Here is a 25,932-nt window from a genome sequence, read left to right on the forward strand (position 1 = left end):
CACACACAAAACCATCCATCGGGAATTGAATGCAAACTCAAGAAAGGGAGTCCCATTACTTCCCACACCAGCACTACCAGATATCTGAACCTGTTGTCGAAACAATCGGTACCGTTATAGAGTCGCGCAACGGAATAAAATATAGATAGCGGAAAGCGTGTAACGATCACAACACAAGTTAAAATAGTCGGTTTCAAACAGTTGATGTGCATAAAACAGTAAAGAGTGTAGGGAATAGAAAAATTGACACACTGGATTTTTATCCAGGTTCGAATCAAAAGATTCTACGTCCAGTCGTTAATCACTATAAATAGTGATTAACCTTTTTCACTAAAAATATAGTTGTACAGATTACAAGATAATGAAATGAGCAAAGAATAGAAAACACCTTCCTTCGACAAACGAACCAGAAGAGTGCAGCAAGTAACTTCCTTCGACAAACGAACCGGAAGAGCTTCCTTCGACGCACGAACCGGAAGCAACAACTCTGCCAACTTGAAGAGAACCGCTTCGACCTTTGACACACAAAGCGCGAGCTTCTCCTATTCACAAGACCAGGCAAGAGCACTCTTTCACTTTGAGAACTTCCTCAGACAAACTGTATTCTCAAAATGGCATAGATCCTTTTCACTCACAGAGAGCTTCCCTTAGGCACAAAGCTCTAATACTCTCAATTGAAAAGTTAGTTTCTAAGAGTTTTGAAGACCTCTATTTATAAGCCTAGTTTCATGCAGGGTCAAAAACTGAAAAGACATCTCTCAACTGCCACTGATAATCGATTATCAAAAGTGATAATCGATTATTTTGTGTCCGTTATGGGGTTTTCAAAAAAGTGATAATCGATTATCCTAAGCAATAATCGATTATTCCAGAGACTTTGACAAAATTAAATGAAATAGTGATAATCGATTATTCTATGTAATAATCAATTATTTGCACAAGCAACTCTCTTCTAAACTGGCTCGTGATAATTGATTATTCCTCTTGATAATCGATTATTTGTGCAATGACTCACTAAATATGAAAACTTCTAAGAGTTTTTACATCATTACATTTTATCCTATACATTTATTTCTACAAAATGCGTTTAACAAAGATGCATTTAGAGTCTTCAATTCTTCAGCTTTTATCATCATCAAAATTTCACAGTAGCTTCAAGATACCAATGCTCCTCATTGGTAACACCTGTTCTTCTTCTTCTTCTAAGAGTAACCGTTCATAAGTCGTAGGGTTACATTTGTCACGGTGCCGTTGCCACTCGTCAAGGATGTGCGCGTGGAGCGTGTTGGCGCTCTCCCTGGTGATCATCACCGGTGGCTTCGGCTTGTTCTTGGATCTCAACGGCCGCCCTCGTGGATTCATGAAGTTTCCTTCTCCTTTCCCTTTTCGTTTCTGTTTCGTTTTTTAGAGGAAAAAAGATTTGACGACCTGCGGTGTGAGGGGGGAAAAGATTTGGCGACCTGTAGTGTGAGGGGGGAAAAGATTTGGCGGCCTGCGGTGTGAGGGTTATTATTCGAGCTCTAGGGAAGAAGCAGTTGGCTACTAGGGACTTCCCCTGTATCGCATCATATAGGGAGGAAAAGGAGAAACCCTAAAAGAAAGGTTTGAGCTTGGCCCATCTTGAAGATTATGAAAGAAAACCTAAAAAAAAAAGTTAGGACCCTGTCCATTTTTAAAAACAAAATTAATAATAAAAAAAATAATTTCAACTTTTGGCCCGTTTTCATAAAATAATTTATTTAAACATTGATCTGAATTCTATTTGAGAAAATAATATGTTTTTTTTTTCAATTTAATTTAAACATTTTTTTAAAAATCATAAAATATTATTTTTTTAAAAATATTTGCAGGTTGAAACGGATATCTAACAGGTATTTACAGATTTTTTTATACGGATATCCGACGAATAACAGGACAGGTACGGATACAGTTTTTTACATGCTAGTCGGGTTCGGATATCACACTAACCGTACCCGATCCGAACCCGACCCGTTGTCATCCTAGCTCCATCCATGACCACTCGCATTGTCATTTTCTCTCATCATTTACGTACAAACACTCCTCTTTCTCCTTCTCCTTTTGTTGAATTCATCTTCCTTCCTTTTCTATTTTTCCAAAATCTATTAAACCACCCCCCCCCCCCCCCCCCCCCCTTCTCTCTCTCTCTCTCTCCACTTTCTCAACATAAAACACGTACACACACATATTAACTCTTCACTTTCTTTCCTTTCTTTTTCAAATCAACCCAAAAATTATCGTTTCTCATTCTCTCTCTATTAATTTAAGTAACACACACCATCACCTCTTTCCTTTCTTTTTCAACTAATACCTATTAAACCAACTTCATTCTCTCTTTTTTTTTCTCCCCTCCCCTTTATGTAATCACTTTCCAACCCTTCATTCTCTTCTTATTTATTTTTCTCACTTCTCCTAACTTAATTACGTAACTTTCCATGCACACTCACCACTGTTCACTTTTCACTTTTATTTCACAACTCCACTTTTATCACTTCAACTCCAACTTACTTAAATCACCCACACTACTCTCACATTTCCTTTCTCTTTTCCTTTCATTTATTCTTCTCCTTTCTTTTCTAATTTCTAGAAAACCACTAACTTTTCCCTTTTTAACTAAAAACCCACTATCCCAATTTTTACTCTCTCTCATTATTCACCTACTCACACATGAACTCCTACTTGTCTTACACTTTTGTTTTTCAACCTCCCATTCTCAATGTTTTCACGTAAACACAATCCACACTTTACACTTTTCTTCTTTTTCTCTTCCTTTTCATCATGTACACAACACACTCTTGCACCTTCTTTCTTGCATTTTTCTTTAACCCAAAACACTCAACTCCCCTTCCTACTAGATACATGTACCCCATTCTTATACCCTTGTTCCTTAGTTTTTGTTTCCTCTCCCTCATCCTTCTCTTCCACTAAGAGGAAGAGACACTCACAAGTCCCACACCCACCACACTCTTAATTTGAGAGTATAAAAGCCACAAAAATAGGAGTTAACACATGAATATACAAACATGCAAGAGAAGCACTAAACAACCCACAACAACATAATTAAACCCTCCATTCATACAATCCCCCCAAAAAAATACATAAGGCATGAGAACCATTACAAACATATATACAACATCATATAACATTATTATACACCCTTCATATACAAATGATACATTCTCAGGTTTCTCGCCTAACATTCAACAACATGGAGGTACACAACATTCAAGTGGGTGAAGATCTAACGGTTGAAATTGGGTCAATAAGGGTGTTGGAAGTGCAAATGAAGAAGCTGCGGAAAAAGGAGATCCGCACGGTGTTGGAACAAGAAAACCCAAGAGATAACTTAGGAGTTAGAGGATTATATGAGAAAAGAATATCCTCATTTTGAGTAGTAGCTTAAATTTCCGTCCTGACGAAAATTTGGAAAATATGAAAAATGTAAGACTCTCGTAAAATAAAAATATTTCCTATTTTATTTTTATATTTTATAGTAATAAATAATTAATTATGGTGTGTATTGTGTGTAGAGAGTGTTAAAAAAAATAAAAATTAATTTATGTTGGTTTTTATTTTAAAGTTCAAATCTCTTGGCCCAAAATAAGGTTTCCTAGATTTTTTTTATTGGTGTTTTATGATGATTCCAATCAATTAAATAATGTTTTAATAAATTTAATCAAGGTAAAATTCAATCATAACAAAAGTAGAAGTGATTTTACAAACTAAAGTTTTATTTTAATTACCTAAAATTTTCTAATGTGTAAATCTAACAATATTTGATAAATCTGACAGATTAAAAGAAAATTTTGTTAATAAACTAAAATTAACTTAACTTTTATTAAAGAGTTTAAAACAATAAAACAAGTTTAAATAAAAACTGAACATCATTTAAGTTACGATTGTATCGTGGATAAGCTCACGATTGTTTCATTCGACATCTTGCAAAAATATATCTGAATTATTTTCAAACTATCAAATAACCTTATTGAACGTCTAATTAAAGATTTATTATAAAAAATTCAAATCATTTTATAAACTCTATTTTTATATGAATTTTCTGATTTTCAATTGAAGCTGTTTGACTAACAGGATGATTGTGGTGTTGCGAATGAAAAAAAATATAATTTTATTTAATTGATTTATTTTGAAAAGTTCTATTTTATTTTTTCGTTATTTAGCTTAGTTTTTATATAAACCGTTATATTATTAACTTAAGATATAATGATTATTTTGTTTTATTTTAATACAATATAAAATTATTTTTTAGTTATATATAAAGGTCAATAAAATTAAGTAGTTGGTAGAACTAATTTTTGAGAATCAGTAGTTAAAAAATTGAAAATTGTAAAGAGCGGCACGGGTTTTATTAGTCCTGTTACGTGTTGTCTTTTAGTTGGGTAGGACATTACCATATACTTATTTGTCATTGATGACAAACTTCATATAAATGTCTCCGACTTCCAGCCAAAATTGGTTCAAGTGTTACTGAGAAGAATCATTCTAAAATTTATGTATAACCAATCTCTCTCAAAGTGCTCTAAATCATTGCAGGCCATTTCAGTCACCCAAAATCAAAACTAAACAATTAGGAGAGTTTCTGTTCACAAATTTATGATAGTTTCATACTTAACAAAAAAATATGATAATCATGACCTTTATTATATTGTAACTCCTATGCACCAACAAAGTAATATAATCTGATTTTGCGGTTTATTTTATTTTACTCCTATATTGTATTTCTACATTGAGAGCAGCGAAGTAAAATATGCATAGTACTTTAATATTTATATAAATATAGCATGTTTTATATCAAATAAAGATAATATATCTAACACTCTTTCTCAAGTTAGTATATACAAATTGTCATAAAGACTAAGTGAAAATATCTGCTTCTGCATTGTGACACCAAATTGCTAATGATTTGCAAGACGACATAAAAGATGAAATATCAATCTAGAAGACTCTCTTGAACAATAAATCTGGGAGATTGCTCCATGTAAATCTCTTCTTGCAAATCGCCATTGAGGAATGTCACTCGTAGATAAAGAGGTAATTATTGGAGAGCTAGCACGACTATAAATAAACTAACAAAAATCATATTTTCCATGGAAAAAAACATATATGGACGGGTCAAATGCAATAGTGACAAAAGAGAAGTCAGAAGAGACAGCAGCATAAGAAGCCATGGATGAATAAGAGAGAGAAATCTTAAAAAATTCAAGATTCTTCGATCAAGGCACCTGAAAAAAGAGAAAAACAACAACATTGATGCTCTGAATAGCTTCCTGGAAGAGATGGAACATGTGACAACACACGATGAACTTGAAAGAGGAAAAATAGTGACATCGACGCTCTAAATTGCTGTGAGACGTGTCACCATGCATAACGGAGAAAAGGAACAGATCCACAACTTTAAAAGGCGCTAAGAGTGCATAGGAGCTTTGATGAAGACATCGTTGACAACATGAGAGTGGCATGGCCAAGATAATCAAAATCATGTGATTGTCGGTTGAAATTAGAACTTTAATAATGATAACGGTAAACGATAGCGCCGCCGATAACAGTAGATAACATCGTCGCTGATAACTACGTATTATATTAAATCCAATAAAAATTAGATATGAAATCAATTTAAAATATATAAGCAGATATAAATCTCACTAGGATGAAAAATATATATATATATATATATATATATATATATATATATATATTAATTATATATTAATTATGTAGTGAAGTTTTCAAGAAAAAAAAACCATTATAAATTCGGTGCATACTTCAATTTTTATCTTAAATAATTAATCTTTTCTTATAAACTAAAAATTTATATTTATTCAACTTAAAATTTCTTATTATATCAATATAAATATTCTAACATCATTTTGTTTTTTTTTTCGTTCATCGGTAACCATTAATAAAGAGGTTATTTTTTATAACTGTTTTGTGATTCTTCATAATATACATATTTTGTTACTCATTTAATCTTTATTAATATAATTTATTTTATTCTTAAAATTTTATAAATATTTTTTAATTAATTATTTATAATAAAATTCAAAATTATTTTTTTGGTAAATTTAATAATATTAATTTTTATTATTATAATAAAAGTAGAAACAGACATATTCCAGTAGTATTAATAATGACTTTCATCAACCCGAGGGAGGAACTTGCGTACAGATGTAGAATAGTGACATATTTTGCCACATCAAAACCAACAGTGTAGAGATAATCACAACTCATGCACGCATTATAAGAAGGAACGGAAAAAGAGAAGATAGCAGCGAATAAAACATAAAACCTCCAGTTAAGCAAAATTGGTAGAAAAACTAAAGAGATTCAATGCTATTTTCTCATCGTTTAATATATAATGTTTTTAATTTTCTAGATTTGCAATATGAGATGTGAACCTTTGTCTCACTCAAAATTAGATATAATTACTGATCATGTTTAATATCCTGGCAATGCTTGTTTTCTTTTGCTAATTTTCATAAGACCCGATGAAGTGTCTGAATTTGAATCTTGACACTGGTTGGAAGAAAAGTTGCATGGTAAGAAAAAAGTAAATCAGAATTTAAAGTTTTCATTTTTTTCTAATTTATAAGATTGTGTAAAGATTTTTTTTAGCTGGATTTTTTATTTATTTTTCTTGAATTCAAAATCTTTCTTTATAAGGGTTCTATTAAATTTTTGCTTGAACGAACTCATATAACAACCAATTTTGTTTACAAGATTTTGTTCAAAACCATTTTAACAATATACCTTTTAAACAATTCAAAATAATCAGTACAAATCATAATTAGCTGAAGCATCATACTTCACTCATTTTAATTCAATCTGATCATTCAAACTCAATTTGTGTGTGAATATATTTCCTTATATCAAACTCATAAAACATAAATAAATAGGAACTAACTCTACTCATTTAAACTATATTTAAAACTCAAAAAGAAAACTTTGTATCTTAACATGTATAATAATCACTACATCAACTTCTCAACAAGAGTGTTCGATTCAAAATATTATAGAGCAAATCAATTATTAAACAAAATTCAACAACACAATTTCAAACATTTAAACAAAATACAATCCCTACATAAAACTCAAATATAGTGACCAAATCACCTTTACATTTAAATAATTTATTCTAAGATTTTATGAAAAACATAAGTAGCTTCCCCTACCTAAAGTTTTTTCTTTAAAGTAACTTTTAGTCCAAATAATAAACCTATTAGAAATATACGAACCTAAAACAAAATATCCAAATGATAGAATTTAAGTATGACCTTAACTCTACCAAAATTGATGATAAATTCATCACAAGGAAAAGATGAAATTAGAAAGAAATTAGGGGAAGAGAAAAATATTTATTAAAGAGGAGAGAGAGGGAAAAATAGAATGAAAACATTATATAACACTTTAATACATAATATTACTTTTGTTTTAAACATTTACATTTTTACTAATAATTAGATAAAGTCTTAGTGAGAGTATTTTCGGCCTTATAAAACTCTTAGATGATATTTTTTTTAAAAATAAGGTAAATTAATAAATTATGAATGTTACACGGGATATTTTCTAAACTACAGTAGTATTAGAAAGGTATTAAACAATTTTGAAACCATGATAAGATTTTTAAACTAAAATAATCAAAAGTCTAAATTCAAGTAAAAGACATTTTAGTTAATTAAGTACTAAGTTAAAACACGTAATAACTTCCTACTCCTTAATCATGACAATTACATATTTCCAAAACAAGAAAACACATAATTACAGGTAAAAGACATGCTCTATAAATTCATGCGTTCATTTTTCTGAGGGTATCCTGGGAATGTTTAAAACCAAAGAAAACATTATGCACCGAAATCTCTTGTTGGTCTTCCTATAGTCATCAACTTTTCCCAGTTTTGTTTGCTCCACCGAACTCTGGTAGAGAGAAATGGAAGTAGTGTGGAGAAGGATTCTGATGCTGATTCTGATACTGGTTCTGATATGCGCATGGAGGATGCTGAATTGGTTATGGTTCACACCCAAGAGGCTTGAAAGACTTCTAAGAGAGCAAGGTCTTCAAGGCAATCCATATACACTTTTCGTTGGAGACAACAATGAATTTGTGAAGATGAGAAAGGAAGCCTTCTCCAAACCCATGAATCTCTTCTCACACGACATAGTGCCGCGTGTGTTTTCCTTTTTCCATCACAGCATCAACACACATGGTATGCTTGTCGTTCCTTCTTTTATTGTCTTTTTGTCGCTGTTGCTTTGTCTTTCTTCGTTTCAGGCCTTCTTTTGTTTTGTCCAAGTACTTTGTGGCTGAAGCATCGATGCTAACTTGCGTAGTAGTTGCTCGGAATAGATCAGAAAATTTCACTCACATGATACCCAATATTTGTTCAAAAGTTAGATTTGGATGGCTTTGCATGCGATGAAGATGAACTTTTTTCTCTATGCTGAGATATTTAAAAGACAATGCTTTTCTTTTTTCTATATTTGCATGTAAAATGAGTACAAGATGCAAGGTTAATGGTATGTTTGGTACAGATGATAACAAATAATATTGTTGATCTGGAAAAAGTTAAGAGTTTCGTTGAAGAGAAATAGAGATAACAGTACAAGTGAACTTAGATGTAAAGTAATACAGTTTGGTTAGTTCATCATAAAAGATAATTTCGACACTTTTCTCGTACATAAAAGTAATTAACTGTGACTTCTCAGGACACTGATTGGGGCCATTAGCTTGAAAATTCCAAAAAGCTTCAAAGTAGCTAAGTGGATTTAATTGATAAGCTAGTATTTCAAAGTTTATTTCATTTAGACTTTAGATCATGTTGAAGACGCGCTTAAAGCAGTACAGAGATATCTCTGTGGGACATTTCAGACTGATAAAAAGCTTTTATCTGTACGTACATTATATGAAAAATTAGTCATGATATGATAATTCGTTTACTTAATCTGTCACATCCCATTAATTATATAATGATCATATTTTGGACATGCCTGTCATTTCAAACGACAAGAAACTAGGTTTGTATTAAATCATCTAGAGTTTAAGATCTTATGCTATAATGGATGAAGAAGAAGAATACTGGTGCACTTTCAAGGCATGCAAATTTAAACTAAAGCAGATTAATGTTCTGTTCCTTTTTGCATAAGCCAAAGGTGTCGGTAGACAAGGTCTAAATATTCTTGAAAAGCACGAAACCATAATGCCCCAAAGGTATTTCTCCTTGCACGAGGATATGCTTCTAATCTTATAAATTCTCTGCTTGGTCTTTTCTTCTTGATGGGAAAGAAAGTTTCATAACATATATGACAGAAATTTTGAATGAAACTGGGATTTCTGTCATTCTTCCTACCGTTCTTCCCTTTTTTGTTTCGCTCTATGTTGCTAACTTATTCTGAGATATTTGTCTCAAGATTGTGAGGAATGATTTCTATTTCTGTATTATTCTATTTTGAATATCAGTCTGGTACCTTTCAGTTTTGCTGTACCACATATATTGTGAATTATGTTTGTTTACTTTGATCAAATAGGAGTATATGCTTAGAAATTTTACAAATAAATTAGTAAGGAGCTGGTACTTGACAGAATTGGGTCCTAATATTTTGTTTTTTTAGAGTCCTTCTATTGCATTGTACAGAAAAGTTTCCTCTGTTTTCCAAGTTTTTAATACAGATAATTCTAATTGAAGCATATTGGTATTGTTTGTTGATGGAATGTAGGCAAAAATTGTTTTATTTGGTTTGGATCAGTACCTAGGGTGACCCTCACTGATCCTGAGCTAATCAAAGATGTATTCAACAAGCCGCATGAGTTCGGAAAGATTAAAATTAATCCACAAGTCAGGTTAGTAGCTCCTGGTCTTGAAAGCCACGAGGGAGAAAAGTGGAGCATGCACAGAAAGATAATCAATCCTGCTTTCAATTTAGAGAAGTTGAAGGTGAGTTTCATTTTATTACGTATAGATCTTATAAGTTGATTAATTTGCCTTTCGAAGGAAAACATCGTTATTTGTGTGATTATGTTTGTTTTTTTTCTTAGCATCTGTTGGTTTACAAGTATCATGATGTGAACTTGGAATATTTTGACATTGAAATTTTAACACTTAGTTGTTTCTGCATTACACCTCAGAATATGTTACCACTATTCATCAAATGCTGTGATGATCTGATTAGAAAATGGGAGGAAATGTTGTCTTTCAATGGATCAAGTGAAATAGACGTATGGCCTTTCCTTCAGAATTTGGCTAGTGACGTAATTTCACGAACAGCATTTGGAAGTAGTTATGAAGAAGGAAGAAGAATATTTCAACTTCTAATAGAGCAAAGTGAACTTACCATGCAACTTATGTTGAAAGTTTACATCCCTGGATGGAGGTAAGACTAATATGTATATTTGACTACTTTATGGAATTAAGTGAGCAAGCTTTTTGGATGATCTTATTTAACAAAACCAAACTTGTCATTCTTTGTAAAGGACTTTGTGATGAGAAAACAAGAATTGTGATTAAGAATCAATGAAACTTGTTGTTTTCAACAAACATTTTATCAAATATTGTGACATGATTATGTGATATCTCTCTATGTCAACTTGTAAAACCAAACTGTGTTTAGCATTGAAAAAACCATCATAGAAATGTATTTGATATCAAAAGAGAATTTCCTTCAGATAATGATTAATACAGGATTGGTTATGTTCATTTGTAGGTTCGTACCCACTGCTACCCATAGAAGGATGAAGGCAATTGACAGGGAAATAAAGGCTTCACTTATGGATATCATTAACAACAGAGAGAAAGCACTAAAGGCAGGTGAAGCCACTAAAAATGATTTGTTAGATATACTTCTGGAGTCAAATCACAAGGAAATTCAAGAACATGGAAACAATAAGAATGTTGGAATGAATATTGAAGATGTTATTGGGGAATGCAAGCTATTTTACTTTGCAGGGCAGGAGACAACTTCATCTTTGCTTGTTTGGACAATGATATTATTGAGTATGTATCCTGATTGGCAAACACGTGCAAGGGAGGAAGTCTTACAAGTTTTTTCCAATCGAAAACCAGATTTTGAGGGATTGAATCACCTTAAGATTGTAAGTTCGTATTATCATTTTGATATTGAATAACATGCTCAAAGTAAATTACTCAGAATATTTTTGCAACAGGTTACCATGATTTTGAATGAGGTTCTCAGGCTATACCCACCGGTAATTGGTCTTGCTCGAAAAGTTCGTAAAGATGTGAAACTAGGAAATCTATCATTACCTGCTGGAGTGCAAGTTTCCTTGCCAATAGTTTTGGTTCACCATGATTGTGAGCTCTGGGGTGATGATGCTAAAGAGTTCAAACCTGAGAGATTTGCTGAAGGAGTTCTAAAGGCCACAAATGGAAGAGCTTCACTGATTCCCTTTGGAGGTGGTCCTAGGATATGCATTGGACAAAACTTCTCCTTGTTGGAAGCAAAGATTGCTTTGTCAATGATTTTACAACGTTTCTCGTTTGAACTCTCTCCAACCTATACCCATGCTCCAACAACTGTGCTTACTCTTCAACCCCAACATGGTGCTCAACTCATTCTACGTAAAGTAGAAATATAAATAAGGATCGCGATATTCCAACAACGCCAATTTGACAAAAATTTGACAACGCCACGTATCAAGTTTTAATTGGTCGAATTTGAATGCTTTTTTTTAATTTAAAATCTGATTTGAAATGGGTTGAAGTTTGGATTCCGAAACTGCCCTCTTCGTTTTCGAACTCTATCTTCTCTCCTTATCACTGTCTTCTCTCTCCATTTTGGGGATTTTAATTTCATTTCAACTTCTCTCTTCATAGCAGTGTTCTCCTTCCTCCATTTTTAGGGTTTCATTTTGTTTTGAACATCTCTCTCCTGCTTCCCTGTCACCATTGTTTTCCTTTGAATCTTTGTGGACATTGGGTTTGTTTATTTGAGTTGTAGATTATGCTTGTCTCGTTCGGTGTGGATTTGTCTCGTTCGGTGTCTCTGTGGACATTGAGTTTCTTTCTTTGAGTTAGAGATTACCCTTGTCTCGTTCGGTGTCGATTTGGTGGAAGTTGTTACCTTTTTTGTGCAATGGGTTCGTCCGGTGACAATGGTTCTTCGAACAAGGTATGAACTTTTTCGTGTCTCGGTATTCGTATTTTGGGGAGTGGATTTTGGTCTTGCATCTGTTCGTCATTTTTTTGGTGTGTCTTGCTTTTGGGTTGTCACTTAAGTTGCTTTTGGGTTATCACAAGATTGATGTTGCTGTAATCGATTACAGGGAGCTGGTAATCGTTTACCAGTAGAAAAATCTCCTTTTGTACCGAAAGTTGAAGAGTGCTACCCAGACGTGGCTTAACCACTCCCCAAGAATATTTTGGATTCGTTATGACTGTCTTTTGAAAGTTTTATGGATGGATCATTAATGGAACACTTCAACTTGGAATACTTCAATATTAAACAAATATAAACGAAATAATGAAGGGTATTGAGTAATGAAAAATTATACCAATACTAAAAAGCAGATACATTAATAAAAAAACGTAATGACATTTCATGAAACAACAAGTTTTGAAATGAAAAGATACATAACAATATACAATGAAATGTAATCTAAGAAGATGGTTGTCGATCAAATTGATTGCGGAAGTTAATAACTTCTTCCTCTACGAGTTGTGCAAAAATTGTCATGAACTTGAACTACCTTGGTTCAAACACCTATAGGTGGTTTTCTCCAATTGAGGTGAGGTGCATAACCCATGCTGTCAACTTTGTCTTTGCTGACTATTTTAATCATAACTTTTTCCACAGACCTCCAAATGATGTGATTCTTTTTTTATTAGAAAGTAGACTCAAACATCTTTCCAATGACTACTAATTTATAATTTTTGGACACCTGAGTAGGTGCAGTTAATTCCTTAAAGTTAACATTTTATATATTTCTACCACCTCTGACCTTTGCTGGTTGTTTTGCTCATAACTTTCTCCATCGAACTCCAAATGAGTTGATTCTTGTTTTGTTGGAAAGCTCTTTGAGTCTAGATTCCAACAAAACAAGTATCAAGTCTTTTGGAGTTTGGTGGAGAAAGTTAAGAACAAAACAAGTAGCAAAGGTCAGAAAAACAGAGTTGGGGAGCAATGTTCATCTAGATGGGGAGTACAGTTGACGTTTTTGTACAAATTACCCTTTTTCCTCGGGTAATCGATTACAAGACCCGTGTAATCGATTACCAGAGGAAAAAGGGTAATTTGTACAGAAACTTCAACTGTACTCCCCAGCTAGATGAACACTGCTCCCCATTCTCTATTTTTGTTGAATTTTTCCTTTTTTGAGATGGGTGAGTGAGTCCAATGTTATTCGGTGAGCTCTCTGCACCAATAATGAGGTTAGGTCATTGATTTCTTCAAAATAAAAATGTCCATTTAGGTGGTTTTATCCAATTGAGGTGAGGTGCATAACCCATGCTGTCAACTTTGACCTTTGCTGACTATTTTAATCATAACTTTTTCCACAGACCTCCAAATGATGTGATTCTTTTTTTATTAGAAATTAGACTCAAATATCTTTCCAATGACTACTAATTTATAATTTTTGGACACCTGAGTAGGTGCAGTTAATTCCTTAAAGTTAACGTTTTATATATTTCTACCACCTCTGACTTTTGCTGGTTGTTTTCCTCAAAACTTTCTCCACCGAACTCCAAATGAGTTGATTCTTGTTTTGTTGGAAAGATCTTTGAGTCTAGATTCCAACAAAACAAGAATCAAGTCATTTGGAGTTCGGTGGAGAAATTTAAGAACAAAACAAGTAGCAAAGGTCAGAAAAGTAGAGTTGGGGAGCAATGTTCATCTAGCTCGGGAGTACAGTTGAAGTTTCTGTACAAATTACCCTTTTTCCTCTGCTAATCGATTACAAGACCCCTGTAATCGATTACCAAAAGAAAATGGGTATTTTGTACAGAAAATTCAACTGTACTCCCTAGCTAGATGAACACTACACCCCATTCTCTATTTTTGTTGAATTTTTCATTTTTTGAGATGGGTGAGTGAGTTAAATGTTATTGGGTGTGCTCCCTGCACCAATAATGAGGTTGTTAGGGCCTGACGAGTGTACGAGAGAAGAAGATATAGGAGGGAGAGGGGAGAGGACGAACGTCCAGAGCAAGGAGGTAACCGCACGGTAGCGGACGAGCGTGCCGAACTGGAGATGACGAGGGGCGAGGACGAGCGTCCTCAGCGAGGGGAGGCCGAGCGAGCGGGGCAACAAGTAGTGAGGACGAGCGCCCCGGGCGAGCAGAGCGAGGACGTACGTTCGGAGCAAACGGGGCAACGAAGAGAAAGGACGAGCGTCATGAACGAGCAGTGCATGGACGAACGTCCTGAGCAAGTGGAGGCAACGAGGGGCGAGGACGAGCGTCCTAAGTGAGGACGAGCGTCCTGAGCGAGGACGAGCGTCCTAAATAAGGACGAGCGTCTTGAACAAAGGGAGACGACAACGAACGTCGAAGTGGGAAGCGGAAGGACAGGCGGGACTCAAGGAACGTCAGTAGAGTATTACAATAAATATAGTAAATAAGGATAGAATGATTCTTTCCAGATAATGATAATAAATAGGCAATTACTATTATTCCCTACCTTTTCGGGAAGGAATGATTAGTATTAATAAAGGAGGCACCTAGAGCTTAGGGTATGTTTTTGATTATTGGGAGTACTGTAAGAGAGGTTATGCTCTCGTGTGACTGAAGGAGACCCTGCTCCCAGTCATTGGTTGTGTTTTGTGATTACCAAAGTTACAGCAATAAAGAGTTCTACTCAGTTAAGTACGTTTGTTTCACCGTGAGAGGCTAGTTACGTGGTCAGGCACGTAACAGAGGTTAAGTCATTGATTTCTTCAAAAAAAATGTCCATTTAGGTGGTTTTCTCCAACTGAGGTGAGGTGCATGATCATTGTTTATTCGTCATCATTGACACAGGACTGATGTTGTTGTAATCGATTACAGGGAGCTGGTAATCGATTACTAGTGGAAAAATCTCCTTTTGTACCAAAACTTGAGGAGTGCTACCGAGACATGGCCGAAGCACTCCCCAACAGTCCTGACGACTGTGTTTTCAAGGTTTTGTGGATTGATCCCCCCTGTTGGTGATGGTTTAAGGCGTTCACAACAAGCAATTTCAACTTTGGTGAGTCCTATGTAGATGGAAGACCCACGAAGGGTGTTTATAGGTTGAGAGGTAAGGTTCTGCACCATTGACAAAGGAATGATGCACTTGTAATCGATTACAAGGACCCTGTAATCGATTACCAGTGGAAAAATCCCCTTTTGTACCAAAAGTTAAGGAGTGGTACCCAGACATGGCTGAAGCACTCCCCAACAATCCTGACGACTGTGTTTTCAAGTTTTTATGGATTGATCCCCCTGTTGGCCATGGTTTAAGGTGTCCATAACAAGCAATTTCGAGTTTGGTGAGTCCTATGTGGATGGAAGACCCACGAAGGTTGTTTATAGGTTGAGAAGTGACGTTCTGCACCATTGTTTATAGGTTGTTTATACGAAAAAACAATACCTTTGGAGAAATGATGCCAACAAAACCACTCGCTAACCAAAGAGGAAGGAACAATGCACCTAAGCGACGAAGGAACAACGGTGCCAGCGGAAAAACGAGAGCTTTGGAGAAATGGCGCACAGAAAGCACTTCAATGGCGTAGAGAGAGAGAGAGAGACGACTTCCTCCAAAGACACTGGTGGACCCAAGCGACGGACGAACAACGGTGGACAGAGACACCACTTCAATGACGGAGAGAGTTTCAAAGGAAGGAACTTCAATGACGGAGATAGAGTTTTGAAGGATCTTTCGGTGAAGGGGGAGAGAAAGTTTCGAAAAGGGGGAGAGAGAGTTTCGAAAAGGGGGAAAGAGAGTTTCGAAAAGAAGGAAAGAGACTTTCGCAGGGTTTCTGAAAAGCGCCAAAAAGTTTCTGAAAATTATTCCAAAAATGCCCTCCAAAACAAAATGAATCTTTAAACAAAATTTAATAAAAACAACCAATGACAGTGAAACACGTGTTGTTGTCAAATTGTTGTCAAAAATCTGTTGTTGAAGAAACGTTTTCCTATAAATAAATAATAATGATTTGGTACTGTTTGGTTCATATTTTACTCTTAAAAAACTTATAATGTAATAACATTTCAAGAAGATTAAAGGAGACCAACATTTTCATGACTATTATTGCTTTATTTTCTAGTATTAATGTGTGAGAAACCTTTCTTGTATTGAATAATATAAGGGTACTGTTCCAAAAGAGTCTACCCACTCTTTTCTTTAACTCATGATCTGATATATTTCTTAGCCACTAAGTAATGCTCCCATGCTTTTGTGGGCTCTTAATAAGAACATAAAGTTGTCATAAGTGCAATAGTTCAAGATGGATCCACGAAGTTTTTTTACTAAAGTAAACGGATGAATGACTTGAAGTAACACAACACCTATATATTCCTATCCCAATTTCCTCACACTTTAATTCAAAAGATTGGAAGAGCTAAAACAAGAGCATGAGTCAATTTATGTATTGAGTCCTTAATAGTTTTTTCATCTCATAGGAAAGACACATCCTTCTTAATATAAGTTCGTTCATTAAGAGGATCAAGAAGAAGAAAAGTCCTTCATAAATCTTAAAAAAAAAAGCTAGCTATTCCATGAAAGCTTTGTACTTCTACATTTTTAGGGGTGAGGTAAATTTTGTTTTGTAATCTACATGAACACTTTCTTTTCCAATTTTGAACCCAAGCAAGATCACATTTTTTTAAAAAATTGTATTTCTCCTAATTGACATATGTAATGTCCCAATTACATAGTTCACGGTTAATGAAAATAATCAACATAAAGAAATAAGTTCAATTACATTATTTCAAAAATTTATACAAGTAAACAACTGTATCAATCTTAATAATCTTAACTCATTTTCTCGCATTTCTGAAACATATGTAACATCGTCTACTCACATATAAATCATTATACGATCATCGCGACAATCACAAACACAAATACAACACAAACAAGTATGTGGTAAGCTACTGTTAAAATAAACCATAAGAATACAATAGATGAATAATAAATACTTATTACATAATAACAATGAAGTCACCCCATTCTTAAGAGCATTAACTTTAGGATTCCTAATACTCTAAACCTTGTCAACACAAATCATCAGTGATTCCTCGATCCTCAATGTTATCACGAACATCACACACGCAAACTCTTGGTCTATCTCTTCATTAACATCTTTACTAATTACACCACCATGGTATCCACCACGATCACAATTGCATTACCATTATCATAATATCATCATAAGCATCATCATCACTATGATTATCATCATGAATACCATAATGAGCATCAACATCATCATGAACTCCAACATGAAAGACTCAGTCACACTCCTGTACCACACCTCACACACCTGTTATATTGAACACGCCTGTTCAAGTCATCTCACCCTTGTGGCTAAAGGACTTGTTTCCTTGCTCTGCAAGGACTTACGAGTAAAAACGTCGGTGCATCACACACCGAATACTATAGTCAACAACGAATTAGAGTTTAAGCAAAACATCATTCCCCTCTTCTCGCATCCCACAACCGAAGGAGGTGCAACACTTGAACACTATAATCGTATTACCCGACAGTGTCATCAAATTTAATAATGTTATCATCGAAGCATTCAAATTAAGGCTATTTATGACAACAACAATGTCGCCAAATCTAATAATGTTGTTGTTGACACATTCAAATTAACGCTAGTCATAACAACTTCAATATTGTTAAAAAGTAGTCAAAACATTCAAATTAAAGGGTAGTCAAAAAGTTAGTTGACACGTTCTTTTAAGTTAGCTCTTATAAAATCTATACAAAAGAGTTAGTTAAATAAAATAAAAATAATGTAAAAGATAAAACATTTTATTAAAATAATATAAAATAAAGAAACAAGTAAAAATTAATAAAAAAAATAAAATTACAATAAAAGATAAAATAATAACAAAGAAATTGGTTGATTCTATTGCTTTTTCAAAATAAGATTAATGATCTTCTAAGAATTTTTATTTAATTGACTTTTGTCTTAGATTTCAAATTAATCAATACAAATTCTCAATTAATTTATTAACAGTTTTACTGTTAATCAAAATACATTATCAATTAAAAAAATAATTTTTTAAATTAATCATAACAATTTTAATCAAAGTATATTCTCACTTAAATATTATTATGCATAACTATATCTATTCTTTTACTACTTTTACCAAATAAAACATTAATTAATCAAATTACGTTCTTGGTTAATTTTGTTAAAGTTTTTATCTTTGATCAAAGTATATTATAAACACATAAACCTTAAAAGTTTTAACTTATTGAAAGGACATTCTCAATTAAAATTAGAAACTCTTTTATTTATATAATCAATATACATTTAAATTCAATTATGTGAATTTGTACAATATAAAAGTTATTATTTTTATTTTATCCCAAGATAAAAAACATAAATAAATATAAATAATAATAATTATAAAAACAAATAATTTATTTCATTTTGACTTGTAATCTATTAAGAATTTACAATAGAATCAATCTTAAAGCTTTACACTCCATAAAAAAACTCCAAAAAAAGCATAAGAAATATAAGAGTGGAAAAAGAAAATATGTGAGAACATTAAAAGGAGAAAGAGACAGGTGCAAAAGAGTGCTACACGAAATTAGATACCTCGAAAGGGTCTCCGGACTTCCTTTTCTGCTTCTTTAGGCCTTTTTATATACTATTTGATTATATTTTGTTTCTTATTTTTTTATTATTGAAATCCTTTTTTAAAATACGTAATATCTCTATATATCTTAGGTTTAATCATTTCGAACATCCCTATTTCTGTAAGATGGTCTCAAGTAGGTCTTCGTATTGTAAATGTTCTCGATTAGGTCTCTTATTGTGAAAAATTGAATCAATTTAGACCTTACTGTTAGTTTCATACTAACACCGTTAAAGGAGGTGACACGTGTCAGTTCATGATTTTTTTGAATTTTTTAATTATATTTTTATTATTTTTATTTTTAATTTTTATTTTATTTTTATTTTTTTTAAAGTAAATTAAAAATGCCATATGTCAAACTGATAGTGTGCCATGTGGCAATGGCAGTGTGACATGGCACTGACAGTGCCACATGTCATTGTCAGGCCATGTGTCATTGTATTAGTCTCAATTTGGTCCCTGTATTTTTATTATGTTGCAATTTGATCCCTGTATTTTTATTTTGTCTCAATTTAATCTTAATTTTAAAAATTAAACAATTTTTTCCCTCCTCAAATTCAAACAAAATTTAAATTGTATATAAATCTTAACAAATATTTTTATTAAAATTAATATTTTGAATAAATATTTTTAACAAGATTAAGTTTAATTATATTTATATTTACTTAATCATATAAATGTTAATTATGTTATTTAAATATACCTATAAGGATTTAATAAAACAGTGACATAACATGGTGGTGTGAATTTTTCAAACGAGTTAGTTCATTGAACAAATTATTAAAGTGAAATTTCACTTTTTTTTCAATAAAAAATTGGAGAAAGTTTTCGTGACAACGGTAATTAAAAGTAGTTTCTTCTTTTATGATTTTCCATGGAAACTTTCACTACAAAAATTCACACCAGCATGTTATGCCACTCTTTTTTTTAAACCCTTATACATATATTTAAATAACATAATTAAAATTATATGATTAAGTAAATATAAATATAATTAAACTTAATCTTGTTAAAAATATTTATTCAAAATATTAATTTTAATAAAAATATTTGTTAAGATTTATATACAATTTAAATTTTGTTTGAATTTGAGAAGGGAAAAAATTGTTTAATTTTTAAAATTAAGACTAAATTGAGACAAAATAAAAATACAGGATCAAATTGCAACATAATAAAAATACAGCGACCAAATTGAGACTAATGCAATGACACGTGGCCTGACAATGACATGTGGCATTGTCAGTGCCATATCAATGCCATGTCACACTGTCATTGCCACGTGACACACTATCAATTTGACACGTGGCATTTTTAAATTTTACTTTAAAAAAAATAAAAAATAAAAATAAAAATAATAAAAATATAATTAAAAAATTCAAAAAAACCACGAACTGACACGTGTCACCTCTTTTAACGGTGTTAGTATGAAACTAACGGTAAGGTCTAAATTGATACAATTTTTCACAATAAGCGACCTAATCGAGAACATTTACAATACGAGAACCTACTTGAGACGATCCTACAGAAATAGGGATGTTCGAAATGATTAAACCTATATCTTATAAATAATCATAATATATTACTTATCTTTTTTTTTTTCAATATGTAAAATATTTAGGAAAAATTTAACCAATTTGAAACAAGATTTAACAATTATGCTAATATTTACTTTAATACTTAAGTAAATAAATTTTTAAAAACATATAATACATTATTAATCATTAATTTTTCTTCAAATTTTCCATAGTTTTATCCGTTATTCTTGTTCCGGCAGTATCCAGATGCTGGGTAGAAGAAAACTTGCATGATGACAAAAGGAAGATTAGGGTTGAAAACATTATGTACCGAAATCTCTTGTTGGTCTTCCTATACTCATAAACTTTTCCCAGTTTTGTTTGCTCCGCCGAACTCTGCTAGAAAGAAATGGAAGTAGTGTGGACAAGGATTCTGATACTGATTCTGATACTGGTTCTGATATGCACATGGAGGATGCTGAATTGGTTATGGTTCACACCGAAGAGGCTTGAAAGGCTTCTAAGAGAGCAAGGTCTTCAAGGCAATCCATATACGCTTTTCGTTGGAGACACCAATGAATTTGTGAAGATGAGAACGGAAGCCTTCTCCAAACCCATGAATCTCTTCTCACACGACATAGTGCCACGTGTGTTTTCCTTTTTCCATCACAGTATCAACACACATGGTATGCTTGTCGTTGTTTCTTTTATTGTCTTTTTGTAGCTATTGCTTTGTCTTTTTTCGTTCAGGCCTTCTTTTGTTTTGTCCAAGTACTGTGTGGCTGAAGTGCCTCGATGCTAACTTGCGTAGTAATTGTTCAGAATAGATCAGAATATTTCACTCACATGATGCTCAATATTTGTTCATGAATTATTACATTTGGATAGCTATGCATGGGATGTTGTTTTTTCTACTGACAGATGAAATGTCACAGAACAAATAATGTTTTATCTGGAAATAAGTAAGCTAAGTAAGTTCGCTATTCAATTCTATCTACCTGCAACTCTAATTTTCTATTATCAAACGTCTCATAAAATTTCGACACTTTTCTTGTACGTAAGTAACTAAGTGTGCTTCTCAGAGTATACTGATTGAGTGTCCACTAGATTGACAGATTCCAAAAGCTACAGAGTAGGTAACTGGATTTAATTGATAAGCTAGTATTTCAAAGTTTATTGGTTAGTTTTATGCATTTAGATTTTAGATCAGTACCTATAACTCCAACTAATTGTTGTACAAGAAACACTTACAGCGCTACAAAGAAATCTCTGGGAGACATTTCAGAATGATACCAAACTCTTATCTTGAAATATATTAGGTCTTTATATGAAAGTTGTTCATTATATGATGAATTCGTTTACTGAATCTGTCGAAATAATTTGATATAAGAACAAATGAGAATGTTCATACTAGTTAGAACAAACTACTTTTTGTATCGTGCATAATGTAATCAACATCAGTCACATCCCTTTAGTAATAAGATAATGATCATAATTTGGAGATCCCTGTCATTACAAATGAGATGAAACTAGGTTTGCAATCACATGATATAATGGAAGAAGAAGAGGAATACTGGTGAACTTTCAAGGCATACAAATTTAAATTAAAGCAGATTAATGCTCTGTTCTTTCTTCCATAAGTCAAAGGTGTAGGCAGGCACAGTCTAAATATGCTTAAAGAACGCGAAACCATAATGCAGGTAAAAATTCTTTTATTTGGTTTGGACCGGCACCAAGGGTGACCCTCACTGATCCTGAGCTAATCAAAGAAGTATTCAACAAGTCTAATGACTTCGAAAAGATTACCATGAATCCACAAATCAGGTTACTAGCTCCTGGCCTTGTAAGACTCGAGGGAGAAAAGTGGAGCAAGCACAGAAAGATAATCAATCCTGCTTTCAACTTAGAGAAGTTGAAGGTTAGTTTCTTATTACTAGACATAGATATTACATTTTGACTAATGTACCTTCCAAAAATAAAGACAGTTATTTGTGTTGCACATATGTGTTATTTTTATTTTGCATGTAAAAATTACTCCACAAAAATGTATTCTCTTGGATCTAACATCTGTTGGTGTAAAAGTAACATGATGTGAAGTTTGTATATTTACCAATCTCTGTTGACATTAAAATTTTTAACATTTCCCTATTTCTGCATTACACCTCAGGATATGTTACCACTATTCATCAAATGTTGTGATGATCTGATTAGCAAATGGGAGGAAATGTTGTCTTTCAATGGATCAAGTGAAATAGACATATGGCCTTTCCTTCAGACTTTGGCTAGTGACGCAATTTCTCGAACAGCATTTGGAAGTAGTTATGAAGAAGGACGAAGAATATTTCAACTTCTAAAAGAGCAAACTGAACTAACAGTACAACTTCTGTTGAAAGTTTACATCCCTGGATGGAGGTAAAACTAATTATATATTTGACTACTTGATAGACTCAAGTATCAAGCTTTTTGGATGATCTTTATTTAACTAAACCAAATTTCCATTCTTTTGTGAAGGACATTGTGATTAGAAAACAGTACTTATCATTAAGAATCAAAGAAACTTGTTTACAACAACCATTTTACCAAATATTGTGTCATGATTATGTGATATCTCTCTATTTCAACTTGTAAAATCAAACTATGTTTAGCATTGAAAAAAACATCATAGAAATGTATTTGATATCAAAAAGAGAATTTCCTTCAAATGAATGATTAATACAGGATTGGTTATGTTCACTTGTAGGTTTGTACCCACTGCTACCCATAGAAGGATGAAGGCAATTGACAGGGAAATAAAGGCTTCACTTATGGATATTATTAATAACAGAGAGAAAGCACTAAAGGAGGGTGAAGCCACTAAACATGACTTGTTAGATATACTTCTGGAGTCAAATCACAAGGAAATTCAAGAACATGGAAACAATAAGAATGTTGGAATGAATATTGAAGATGTTATTGCGGAATGCAGATTATTTTACTTTGCAGGGCAGGAGACCACTTCATCTTTGCTTGTTTGGACAATGATATTATTGAGTATGTACCCTGATTGGCAAACACGTGCAAGGGAGGAAATCTTACAAGTTTTTTCCAATCGAAAACCAGATTTTGATGGATTGAATCACCTTAAGATTGTAAGTTCGTATTATCATTTTGATATTGAATAACATGCTCAAAGTAAATTACTCAGAATATTTTTGCAACAGGTTACCATGATTTTGAATGAGGTTCTCAGGCTATACCCACCGGTAATTGGTCTTGCTCGAAAAGTTCGTAAAGATGTGAAACTAGGAAATCTATCATTACCTGCTGGAGTGCAAGTTTCCTTGCCAATAGTTTTGGTTCACCATGATTGTGAGCTCTGGGGTGATGATGCTAAAGAGTTCAAACCTGAGAGATTTGCTGAAGGAGTTCTAAAGGCCACAAATGGAAGAGCTTCACTGATTCCCTTTGGAGGTGGTCCTAGGATATGCATTGGACAAAACTTCTCCTTGTTGGAAGCAAAGATTGCTTTGTCAATGATTTTACAACGTTTCTCGTTTGAACTCTCTCCGACCTATACCCATGCTCCAACGACTGTGCTTACTCTTCAACCCCAACATGGTGCTCAACTCATTCTACGTAAATTAGAAATATAAATAAATAATAATGATTTGGTACTGTTTGGTTCATATTTTACTCTTGACAAACTTATAATGTAATAACATTTCAAGAAGATTAAAGGAGACCAACATTTTCATGACTATTATTGCTTTATTTTCTAGTATTAATGTGTGAGAAACCTTTCTTGTATTTAATAATATAAGGGTATTGTTCAAAAGAGTCTATCCACTCTTTTGTTTAACTTATCTTCTCCTTAGATATATTTAAGTAACTCATGATCTGATGTATTTCTTAGCCACTAAGTAATGCTCCCATGGTTTTGTGGGCTCTTAATAAGAACATAAAGTTGTCATAAATGCAATAGTTCAAGATGGATCCATGAAGTTTTTTTACTAAAGTAAACGGATGAATGACTTGAAGTAACATAACACCTATTATATATTCCTATCCCAATTTCCTCACACTTTAATTCAAAGATTGGAAGAGCTAAACCAAGAGCATGAGTCAATTTATGTATTGAGTCCTTAATAGTTTTTTCATCCCATATAAAAGACACATCCTTCTTAATATAAGTTCATTAAGAGGATCAACAAGAAGAGAAATCCTTCACAAATCTTCTAAATAAAGCTAGCTAATCATGAAAGCTTTGTACTTCTCCTACATTTTTAGGGGTGAGTTACTCTTTGGGTAAATTTTATTTTGTAACGTCTACATGAATATCTTCTTTTCCAATTTTGAATCCAAGCAAGATCACATTTTAAAAAAAAATGTACTTTTCCTAGTTGGCATATGTAACATCCCAATTACATAGTTCATGATCAATGAAAATAATCAACGTAAAGAAATAAGTCCAATTAGATTATTTCAAAAATTTATAAAAATAAACAATTGTAATCAATCTGAATCTTAACCCATTCTCTTGCATTCCTATTATGCATCTGGAACATCTGCAACATCGTCTACTCACTTATAAATCATTATATGATCATCACGACAATCACAAACACAAACCAATATGGGGTAAACTACCATTAAAACAAACCATAAGAATATAATAGATGAATAATAAATACTTATTACATAATAACAATTAAGCCACCACATTCTTAAGAGCATTACCTCTAGAACTCCTAATACTCTAAACATCGTCAACATAAATCATCAACGATTTCTCGATCCTCAATGTTATCATGAACATCACCAGACTCTCGATCTATCTCTTCATCATCACCTTCGCTAATTACACCACCATGGTAATCACCACGATCACAAACGCATCACCATTATCATAATATCATCAGAAGCATCCTCCACTAGTGCAAAAACAGTTAATAACGTCACGCGTTCAACGTCCAACCACTCAATAGCCAACGTAAAAATGATCGGTGACATTTTTGTAAATAAATGCAATTGTTGAACGTTGAAGCCTCATTCAATTTGACGTTCTATGATGGTAATTATTTAAACCAGCGTGTCATTGTCTTTCTTCTTTCTTTTAAACCACCAATAGTACTTTGGATCCTGTAAGGGTTCGACATAATATTTGTCAATCAGAAGCCAAAGAGTCACTCTTTTTAATCTTTTTTCTTTTAAACAACAAATAATACGTCAAATTCTATAAGGGATTCGACGTATTATTTGTCAGACAGAAGCCAAAAAGTAACCCTTTTTAATTCTCTTTTTCTTTTTTCTTTTAAACCACGTATAATACGTCAAATTTTGTAAGAGCTTCGACGTTTGTCAGCAAAAAGTTTCCCCTTTTTTATTTGAGTGAGAGATTGAAAATTCATTCATTTTATCTTAGCGCGCGATACCATCTTCTATTCTCAAACTTTTCTCGAACGAAGTTTGACGACCATAACATGTAATCTTTCTTTCATTTGATACAAATGCATGTTAATTAACTACTTTATGTATAATTTTCGGTTGCTTTGACCGATTATTTTTGTGTTCTTGTCCTTCATAGGCGCATTATGATTTCTCTCTCATTGGTGGAAACACTT

General features: G+C 32.9%; 2 protein-coding genes across 5 annotated transcripts; both read left to right on the top strand.

Annotated features, from left to right (window-relative positions):
• Positions 1-7,832: 7,832 nt before the first annotated feature.
• On the top strand, positions 7,833-11,853 carry LOC108333961 (cytochrome P450 72A68). Its single transcript, XM_017569489.2, has 5 exons — positions 7,833-8,237; positions 9,745-9,962; positions 10,154-10,398; positions 10,729-11,116; positions 11,189-11,853. The coding sequence occupies exons 1-5, from the start codon at positions 7,961-7,963 to the stop codon at positions 11,618-11,620; spliced, it is 1,560 nt and encodes a 519-aa protein (XP_017424978.1). The 5' UTR covers positions 7,833-7,960; the 3' UTR covers positions 11,621-11,853.
• Positions 11,854-20,611: 8,758 nt separating this feature from the next.
• On the top strand, positions 20,612-24,071 carry LOC108333962 (cytochrome P450 72A68). 4 transcript variants are annotated; one of them, XM_017569490.2, is made up of 5 exons: positions 20,612-21,018; positions 22,033-22,250; positions 22,500-22,744; positions 23,073-23,460; positions 23,533-24,071. In XM_017569490.2, the coding sequence occupies exons 1-5, from the start codon at positions 20,742-20,744 to the stop codon at positions 23,962-23,964; spliced, it is 1,560 nt and encodes a 519-aa protein (XP_017424979.1). In that variant the 5' UTR covers positions 20,612-20,741; the 3' UTR covers positions 23,965-24,071. The 4 variants fall into 4 exon arrangements, with proteins under 4 accessions (XP_017424979.1, XP_017424981.1, XP_017424982.1 ...); XM_017569492.2 differs by lacking the exon at positions 20,612-21,018 and adding an exon at positions 21,261-21,303; XM_017569493.2 differs by lacking the exon at positions 20,612-21,018 and adding an exon at positions 21,354-21,468.
• Positions 24,072-25,932: the final 1,861 nt, after the last annotated feature.

Source organism: Vigna angularis, chromosome 11, assembly GCF_016808095.1.
Source record: "Vigna angularis cultivar LongXiaoDou No.4 chromosome 11, ASM1680809v1, whole genome shotgun sequence".
Lineage (NCBI taxonomy): Eukaryota > Viridiplantae > Streptophyta > Magnoliopsida > Fabales > Fabaceae > Vigna > Vigna angularis.